Source organism: Ceratina calcarata, unplaced genomic scaffold (genome assembly GCF_001652005.2).
Source record: "Ceratina calcarata isolate Rehan_Ccalc_2016 unplaced genomic scaffold, ASM165200v1 scaffold35, whole genome shotgun sequence".
In the NCBI taxonomy this organism is placed as follows: domain Eukaryota; kingdom Metazoa; phylum Arthropoda; class Insecta; order Hymenoptera; family Apidae; genus Ceratina; species Ceratina calcarata.
Window position 1 is genome coordinate 381,293 of NW_017157933.1, and position 9,964 is coordinate 391,256.

Sequence of the window (9,964 nt, forward strand, 5' to 3'; positions counted from 1 at the left end):
ACTGGTAAAGCACTTAAATTATCCTTTAAGGTCTATCGTTGCAAACAAAATTTCTAGTCATATTGTAATTTATCTACAGATAAATTTAATTTATAAAACGTAAATTTTTTGTACGCTCGTGTAAAATAAGTCATATGTAAATACGATGATCACTTTCGTACAAATTGAATCGTTATAGTGACAAATGACGTGCTTAGTACACTATCTTTTATGTATTAGTCCAATTTACTTTAATAAAATTGGTCACGTATACCTTATATGAAGTGAAATAAAGTATCTAGTATTTCTACGATTAATCTTGTAACTTAAATGCGGTACAATTATTTTGTTGAATAAACCATACGTAACGAAATTACTTATGTAACGAGTTATAAAGTAATGAAAAGAATGATCTGTACACGGCCAAAAGACATTGTAGAAATTCTGTTAGTTTACATCCGTAGGTCGAGGCTTATTGAGCATATCTACAAGTGCATCTAATCGGGATTGTACTCTTCCCATACTCATTTCTAATTTTCCAAGTTGAGCCGCCATCTGAGATTCACACGTACGACAGTATCTATAATTAAGAGGCAGCTGTATATTTCTATCTACTTCCGTTTTATAAGTAAAGTGCAATTAATAGTAGAATTACCTATCATTGTCTTGTGTAGAAGTGGAACTTTTTATTTGTTGAGGATCATTCAGTCTACGAGACGATTCTTTTTGTTGGAACCTATTTTCGTTTGAACCAGTAGCGCTGATATCACGGCCACCTTCATGTGCTGTTAAGAAATCCGTAAGGATTCTTCGTACCCTTTCACCAGTCAATTTTTGTTTCTTCATCTGCATTTAAAGAGATACATTACTTACATATACGGTAAATCATTAAAAAAGTACTTGTTCTTTAGTGATCTTACTTCGGCAGTTTCAGTAGATCGTTTCAGAGGAACTTCGTAACATTTTTGACTGGATGTATTGCATGCCATTTGATGATTTATGCAGCCTGAAGGTGATTTTGAGTTTGACATATGTGCACCTTTGCATAAATCTTGTTGTATTCCTACGCTATGAAACTTATCTTTGCAACATTTACAACTAACGTCGAGTGATCGTTTCTTTCGATAAGACTTACAATTACAAACTTTATTTGTAGTTTGGGTATGATGATTGCAACAGGAATGTATTCTTTCTGGTAAGCTTGAAGTATGGTTGCATCTTGGCGAACTGTTGTCACATTTTGATGAACTGCAACTCTCACAAGACATTCGTTTGGAAGAATGCGCGTACCTTTTATCATCTATACTTTCCAATAATGATGCATTTATTGAATTTAAGTGTAAGTTACAACACTGAGAAATGTTAGATTTGTTGAATCTTGATGGAATTTTTTTCTTCTTGTTCGTTGAACACACAAGTGGACTTTTATTAAATTTAGTTTGGGACGTATCACACCAACATGCTTTTCTCTGTGATAATTTTTCAGATAGTTCTAAATCGACCTCGTTATCGCTATCAGATTCTTGGTTAATTTTCTTACCCCAAATATTGACTTTACCATTTACTTCAGACATTCTTACTTCAAGATTACCCAATAAAAACGGACCACATTCTTGAATACGATTTTTTTCATTTTCCAGATCTTTTACTGGTTCTTCTGCTTGAATCAAGAAACTGCCATTTCCAATACTATTGGTATTTTTGCATACAAAATACTTTACACTATCTTCGGGATTATTCACGTATTCCACCTTAGTTTCCATACATATAGAATCATCCGTAGTTCTATCAATAAGCATTTTATCATCTTCTTGTTTTGGTTTTGTATTTGTATCTTCTACAGAATATTCAAGTTTCACATCAGTCGTATTAATAATATTTTTGTTTTCGAATTCTGTATTTGTATTAGGTATTTTAAAGTGCGGAGCATAACTAGGAATACCAAGCACTTCCGCTTTTCTTTTCTTAGAACTCGTAATGATTGGGGAATCAGATTTCTGATTTTGACTTTGTATGGAATTTTCATTTAAACATTTGTTAGTATTGTTGGGTAGACAACCTTCAACTTGACCTTGCATTATATTTGAAAGTGTTTGCAAAATTCGTGTTGAAGTGACGAAGGTTGGTGATAGCGTTGTCAATTTTTTGGAAGTTGTACTAGTAGCAATATTATCTTCAGTGTTAAGAAATGAAGTTGAATTAGTCGATTCAGTAGATTTAGCTGAATTGTGAACAGCCTCTGCCTCGTTAGTGTAACTTATACCAGGCTCCATACGGCTTGTGGACATTTTCATTATTTCATCGGTCTCTATTATATTCTCATTTTGATTGTTTAGCTGTTCTGACGCTACAATGTCTTGTTTCGAAGTAGTTTCGATAATCATACCATTTGCTATGGTATCCTTTGTTTCACACGTTTGAGATTCATCTTCATATTTTGACAAAGATTTTTTTAAACCATCTATTTCCTGTTGCATTTTTATGTTTTCCGTTAATCTTTTTTGATGAAATTGTCTAAGTTGAGTTTTCAATTCGGTGAGCTCAGCGTTCAATCTATCAACCGCGTTATTCTTTGGAAAACTGAAATTCTCTGATTCGTCTCGAGTTAGACGGATGCTTTTAACATTTGTAATTTTTAAGTTACAACTTGTGTCAGTGTTAGCAATTTCATGTGCTTCTACCACTTCTGCATCATTACATTCCATCTGCATACTAACATCTATAGGTTCATTTACGTGTTCCAATTTGTCATCAGAATTTTCCACATATTTTTCATTCTGTATGTGATTATATTGAATATCTTCAGTATTCACGTATCCATTTTCAATTATCCTATCAGGTAATCGATTGTTTTCATAATTTTCGACAATCTCCACTGTATTATAAATTAAATTAGCAGTCTGTGTTTCTTCTGTCTGTGGTTCATTAACAGCTAAATCTATATTAACTTTTATCGTTTCACTTGGTGCATCTAACTGATCAACGTCGTTATCTATAAACAAGAAGTGAAGATTACAGCCTTCACTCATTATCTTAATATTTGGTTATTTAATTATATAAAAAAGCATTCTTTTTCATTAATAGACAGTACTATAAATAATAAAATAAAAAACATTCTTTACCTTCTTCCTTCTCATAGTTTTTATTCATTGTTGATTCTTGATTCTTCATATTTTTACCTCTAAATTGGTTACCTTGTTCTTTAATCATGCTTCTTTCTTTATTTTCTATACGCCGATATTTAAGCGGTATCGTTCTATGAATATTAGAATATGCTACTAAATTTGGTTGCAAATTTGAATATTTTCGTTTGAAGATAAGGCCTTGCTTTCGTTTATTATATTGTGTACGGATATTGTGTTTAGGATTGCTCAAATCTTGTAATGATAAACTTTGTTCTTTGTGGTGCTGCTTTAAACTCTTACTTAAGATAAAATCGTCAGATGCCCTATCAAAGCAGTCTCTCTCATATTCACTATCAGTATCGTCACTGTCATGAACACGTGCTCTTAAACGATGTTCTTCATAATCGTCATTTCCTTCATCCTTTAACACTGCATTTCTGTGTCTATCTGCTTCATCCATATCTATGTGAATTATAATACAATTAATTAATTTTTTTATTTAATATCTTACAATGGTTTAGTGATTTCGTACATGATTTACTTGCCTTCATTATCGATGTATCTGTCGTCATCCTCGTCATTATAAGAATGAGTAGTTTCATCTTCCGAAGATACTATGCAATAGACGCTTTCTGTTCCATCATCACTAGAGCAAGAACTTTGATTGTACTCATTTCCTGGAGGCAGTAAATCTGGTTTTACATTGGAATGAACAGTTGATTTACCATTTCTTGATGAATTAATTGAATCAACATTCATTGATATTTCCGCATCTTTCAACAGAGATAAGTATGTTAACAAATGAAATCTCTCTTCTATTAAATTACATAATATTAGACAGTGAAACTTTAACTTCAGCTTCATTGTTTAATATACTTGACTCACCTTTCGTTTGCTCTTTATTGAGTTTTTCCAATTTTATTTGCTGCGAACCTGCTTCCTTCAAAGTGTGCTCATCTTGTTCTGACATTGTGGACGTTAATATTGAAGGCATAAAGTGTATTGTATTTTACGGTCAAGAACACCTTAAAATTATGCGAAAATGTAACGAAAGTGCATTACTTTCTTTAAATATTTGACGTCTGGGATAACAATTTATCTAATAACCGCCATTACAACTGCCGCATTCAGCATGTGTTGTATCACAAGTAGCTCGACAATCGTTTTGGGTACCTTCACACGGTAGTGAAGGTAAGGTACTGAACGTTTGTACACAAGAAACGTGCGGAGTGCGGACATGGAAGGGAACAATTCATTCGAACAGATTTGAATGGAACTCAGATTGTTTCTATGCGCACTGACTAGCGAAGATAGTGTTCCTCGTTTGTAAATAGATAAATAGAATTATTAATAAAAAGGCAAAATAATATAATGTCTACTAAAAATAGTGGAATTCCTGTCATAATCGAATTTGGGTAACATGACACAGTTGCGCCTCAGCTAAGTTTTCCTAATGCACACGAATGTAAAAAATTATAAATAATTTCAGAGGTGGAGCAGAGTTACTCTTTGACAAGAAGAAAAGACACGAAGTGAACTTATCTGGGAACGAATGTAAGTTTCGCAAACTTTCTACGATATTAAATTATAATCGCTACGTGAAATTCTACAGGGACTATACACAAGTTACTTTTCTGGATACGAGATAACCTCTTGAGAGAACGACCAGAGCTTTTCATACAAGATAACACTGTGTAAGTTATTAATTATACAAATACTCTAAACATTTCATGTATCATTTCACAAATATTTCATCTTCCGGCAAGTAATTAAAAATGCTTCATACCCGAGTAAAATCCGTGTGACTTACTTCCGGCATGGGAAGGAAACAAAACTTTCATAGCACGTGTGCATGACAGGATCGTACATTCGTTATATTGAAGGTGTTTGTAGAGCCACTGGATTTTAAATATTTTTGCATGCGACTTTAATTATTTTTCTATTTCAACAATATTTAATGAAGTAAAATAATATTATATTAATCTATTCTTAAATTGATTATTAATTTATTTATTGGAGATTTAAAATAATTTGATGTATAATAATCATAAATTATTCTTATATTATTATTCATATTATTGTCGATTTTACATCAGTCTCTAGATGTTTTATAATATAATACATCAAATGTTATTATAATATAATACAATTTCTTCATATCAGTACATGATATTTAATACAAAATCCATCCGGAATTACATATGCATACATCGTATGGGGTATTGCTTAAATAATAATGTATCTGATACAGTAGAATACTTTTCTTTGGTCATTTACTTTATTTTAATAATTTGATGACCTACTTTTTGAAGAAATAATATAATCCAGATCTTGTGAATGAAGAAAATAAAAAGGAAAAAGGAAACAGAATAATAAAATGAAAAAGACCTTAATAGATAGAAACGCCTTAGTTATCTATAGAATTAAGCTTATGCAGCATATCTACAATTGCAATTAACCGCGATTGCATTCTTTCCATCTCTGCTCGTATTTCTTCTAACTGAGCTTCAAGCCTCCATGTACGTGCATCACAACACCTATGAATACAGAGTAACCATTAATTTGCATTAAAGTGCATTCTTATGACCACGCAACATTACCTGTTATTGTCTTGCGTAGAAGTGTCACATATGAGTTTGGATGGAGAAGAAATCCTAATCTGCGGAATATCATTTACTGTACGACATGATCCTTTTTGATAATGCATATTTCTACTATTTAAATTAGTAGCATTGTTCTCATGGCAACTCCCACATCCTTTGAAAAGATCCACTAGGATCCCTCTTACTTTTTTACCACTCAATCTTCGTTGTCTCATCTAAATAAATAAAGAACATTATATACGTATAAAGAATTGATAAAGTAATCATGCTTTCGTGATCTTACTTTGGTCGTTTCATTAAATCGTTTAGATGGAATCAGAGGAACTTCTGTATTATAATGTGGTAGATTCTGACCAAATGTGTTGGAAGTCGCATGATTATCTATGCTATCTGTCAATGATTTGGAATTTGACACGTGCCTATTTTTATACACATTTTCTTGTGTTCCTACACTATCTTTTCGTTTCTTGTCTTTTGTTTCGGTGCTATGTGTACAACAGGAATATATCTTCTCTTGACACTGTGGTGACCTGCACTTTTCACTTAAACTTATTTGTCTGCCAGAATCATCATGTTTTTTGTTAGTGATATTTTCTAAAGATGATGCTTTTACTAAATTTAGTGATAAGTTACAATATTCAGAACCGTTAGGTTTGTTATATTGCGATGGAAATTTTTGTTTTTTGTTGGTTGAACATTGAAGTGGACTTCTATTAAATCCAGTTTGGGATCTGTCCGGCCAGCGACAAGTTTTTTTTTGTGACGATTTTTCCAATATTTTTATATCGTCGTCATTTTCGTTTTCAGATTCATAGTTTATTTCTTTACTCCAAACATTAATTGTACCATTTACTTCAGACATTCGTACTTCAAGATTACCCAACAAGTATGGACCGCATTCTTGGATTCGATTTTCTTCACTTTTTAAATCTTTTATTGGTTCTACTGCTTGCATTGAGAAGCTTCCATTTCTAATATTACTGTCGTCCTTGCAAATGAAACGTTTTACATTATCTCCATCATCATTTAGATATTTAATCTCAGTTTCAATGCATGCAGAGACATTCAGGTTTTTATTGTCTTCTTGTTTCGATTGCGGATTTACATGTTCGTCAGGAACTATACATTCTTCATCAGTTGGATTAATACCATTTTTTATTTCTAATCTTGTACTTGTATGAGGTATTTTAACGGGCTGGACGAAAGTGGGGAAAAATTCCGTTGCCTTTCTTTTCTTAGAACTTGTAATAATTGATGAATTACAATTGACATGAAACGACTGATCTTGAGATTGATTTTGTATTAAATTTTCATTTAATTGTTGCTTAGTACTTCTAGCTAAAGGGCTTTCAACTCTTGTTTTACCCTGCGTTATATTTGAAAGTGTTTGCAAGATTCGAGTCGAAGTGACAAACGTCCGTGATAATGGATTGATTATTTTTTTTGGAGTGACATAATTGGTTAATACTATGCTATCATCTAAACTGAGAATTGAATTTAAATTAGGTGATTTAATAGATATTCCTGGACTGCACGCACTCTCTGCCCAATGATCGATCGAACTAACTACAGATCCGATACTGCTTGCAGATGCTTTGTTGTTCACTTCTCTCGAATCCACATTTTTGGTGTTCATTTCTCTTGAATCCACAGTATTTTCATTTTTAGTAGATATTGCTATCATTTCATCCTGCACTTTAGTTCTCGTTCCGGACGCGCTATTTTCGTTTTCATATCTTGCTAAAGACTTTTTTACTGCATCTAATTCCTGTTTTAGTCTCATGTTTTCCGCTACTGCTGTTTGATGAAATTGTCTAAATTGTGATTTCAATTCGGTAATCTCAGCATTCAGTCGATCGTCTGTATTAGTGTTTGCGAAATAAAAATTTTGTAATTCGTCTGGGTCTAAACGAATACTCTTAACATCTGTAATTTTTAAAGAGCAACTTGCGTTGCTATTATCAATTTCGTCTACTTTAACCATTTCTGTATTATTATTCTCCATGTGCACATCAACATCTAACTTCTCATTGCATTTTTTATTTTGAGTTTGACTGTATTCAACATTTTCTGTATTCCAACATTCGTTTCTAATTATTCGGTCAGATATTTTATTATTATCAGTAATCTGCATTGTGTCATAAATTATATCAACATTTTCAGCTTCTTCTCTCTGTAAATCCTTAATGACTTTCTTTGCATAGTCCTTTATTGTTTTACCTGTTACTTCCACTTGCTCAATGCTATTATCTATAAATAAGAAATGAAAATTAGAACTTATATTTTCTATCTTAAAACTTAGCTGTATAAAAGAAAAGCCTTTAAAATGAGACTACTGTACTGTAATAGTAAATTACCTTCATTTTTCTTATGGTCTTTATTTATTATGAATTCTTGACCTTTCATATGCTTTTCCTTGGATTTTCTATTTTGTTCCTTGATATCTCTGATATACTGTTTTACTTTACTTTGTACATGTTGGTATTTGCGTGGTATTATCCTCGTTTTATGTAAAGCAGCAGATGCTACTTGGTTTGATTGCAAATTTAAATATTTGTGATTAAAAATATTTAAACTTTGCCCTCTTTTATTATACGGTGTGTGAACATCGTGTTCACAGTTGTTTAAATCTTGTAATGATGAACTTCGCTCTTTATAATGCTGCTTTAATCTATTGTTTAAGATACAATCATCAGATGCTCTATCTGAATAATCATGCTGATATTTTGTATCAATACCTTCATTGAGATAATATGCATTATCATTTCTGAGATCCATTTCATTCATATCTGTGTAAGATGGATATAACAGGCAATTAATACATTTAATGAATGTTCTATTAATACAACAATTTATTTACCTTCACTGTCTGTACATTCATTTTCATCATCATTATAAAGGTGGCTACTTTCCTCTTCAGATAATATTACACAATCTTTTCCCTCTTGTTCATTAAGAATGCAATTTATACTATGTTTGTCTTCTGGCAATAATGAGTTCTGCTGTTTCAAGTTGTGGCTAAGATTTGAATTATCATGTTTCGATGAACTCGACATACTGATGTACGTTGGCATTTCTTCGTCTTCCAACATAGGCTCTTCTGTATAATTCTTAAACATACTTGAATCACTTTCTATTTCATCTTCATTGTGATTATCATTATTTATTGACTCTGTTTCATCCAAAGGACGTTTGTTACGTTCCGACATTGTCAATGTTGATACTGAAAGTGTGAGATATATTTTGTTCTATCCCAAAAAACTTTCAAATCTCGCGAATACGGATGGAATATACGTTAAATAAATATTTTTTTCTTTGGACTTTTCGATGGCTAGGATTGCACGAGCTTTCTATACTTTTGCGTCCTGCGCAGGCCTGTGTAACTAACTGGCTTATTACCGCTACCTATCGTACGAACACGAGGTGCGGGGTGCGGGCTAGTTGCGAGTCGCGACTGTTTTCGTTTTGGCGCAGATTTGCTATTATATATACAGTGACAGATAGTATACTCAAGAATTTTTGCGAGAACAATTATACATATATATATATATATATATATATATAACATTATGTGACGAATCCTTCGATCGTAATTGATTGAAAGCTAAGTTGGTATAGGATATTTCGTCGATTGTCGAGGAGAAACTTTTTTTCTAAGGGTTCAAACGTGACTACATATTATCATTCATTTATTTATTACTTGTCTTAGAGAAAGGTAGATCGCCTTAGTTCAAATGAAAATATTTTAGAATGTCGAATGATTAGATGCACATGCGCATTTATCCCATTTTTAAATACACTTTCTTTTATTTATTTATCTGTTGTACTGTGTACGTGGCACAGCTGCCATGATGGGCTTATTGTACAGTTTACTTAAATTACATATTTCATCGTATTAGAAATCCAAAACAGTATTTGCAATTGTATTAATTTACGTTCGTTGATTTGACCGGCATAGTACGAACTTAAAAGTGCGGCTCCCGAGCTTTGTGCATTTGTCTGTAGAGGACAGCATGTTCCAAATTAGGAATAAAAGCATAAGTACATAGCATATATGTATGTATCAACGTTATATTTATGTATCTCGCGCCATTTAGAATTGTAGCATGGCTGTATATGTAATTTTTAATCAATAAAAACCTATTATCTACCAATCTATCTATTTTAAGGATGTATTGGCTATATAGTCAATCTCAAAAGTTTATGCACTTTAGAAACGCATTTTTTAAAAAGAAATCAGACGTCGGAAGAACATTG

The 9,964-nt window shown here is 32.2% G+C and overlaps 3 protein-coding genes across 6 annotated transcripts in view; 1 reads left to right on the forward strand and 2 right to left on the reverse strand.

The window, feature by feature from the left end:
- Window positions 1-6: 6 nt before the first annotated feature.
- On the reverse strand, window positions 7-5,047 carry LOC108625174 (kinesin-related protein 4). Of its 4 annotated transcripts, none has more exons than XM_018024956.2 (7): window positions 4,891-5,047; window positions 3,990-4,129; window positions 3,650-3,877; window positions 3,102-3,566; window positions 900-2,971; window positions 635-825; window positions 7-559 (listed from the first exon to the last, which is right to left on the reverse strand). In XM_018024956.2, the coding sequence occupies exons 2-7, from the start codon at window positions 4,096-4,098 to the stop codon at window positions 427-429; spliced, it is 3,198 nt and encodes a 1,065-aa protein (XP_017880445.1). In that variant the 5' UTR covers window positions 4,099-4,129; window positions 4,891-5,047; the 3' UTR covers window positions 7-426. The 4 variants fall into 4 exon arrangements, with proteins under 4 accessions (XP_017880445.1, XP_026669473.1, XP_026669472.1 ...); XM_026813672.1 differs by lacking the exon at window positions 4,891-5,047 and having other exon boundaries at window positions 3,650-3,750; window positions 3,830-3,877; window positions 3,990-4,395; XM_026813671.1 differs by lacking the exon at window positions 4,891-5,047 and having other exon boundaries at window positions 3,650-3,781; window positions 3,990-4,396.
- The window catches only part of Urm1 (Ubiquitin-related modifier 1), a 7,295-nt gene continuing 1,663 nt past the window's right edge, over window positions 4,333-9,964 (forward strand). Inside the window, exons 1-3 of the mRNA XM_018024959.2 lie at window positions 4,333-4,519; window positions 4,594-4,658; window positions 4,717-4,798. Of these exons, the coding sequence (XP_017880448.1) occupies window positions 4,476-4,519; window positions 4,594-4,658; window positions 4,717-4,798 (191 nt within the window). The 5' untranslated portion in view covers window positions 4,333-4,475. The remainder of the gene's footprint in view (window positions 4,520-4,593; window positions 4,659-4,716; window positions 4,799-9,964) is intronic.
- Window positions 5,158-9,252, reverse strand: LOC108625175 (uncharacterized). The gene is made up of 5 exons (XM_018024958.2): window positions 8,568-9,252; window positions 8,065-8,496; window positions 5,991-7,957; window positions 5,705-5,922; window positions 5,158-5,641 (listed from the first exon to the last, which is right to left on the reverse strand). The coding sequence occupies exons 1-5, from the start codon at window positions 8,914-8,916 to the stop codon at window positions 5,512-5,514; spliced, it is 3,096 nt and encodes a 1,031-aa protein (XP_017880447.1). The 5' UTR covers window positions 8,917-9,252; the 3' UTR covers window positions 5,158-5,511.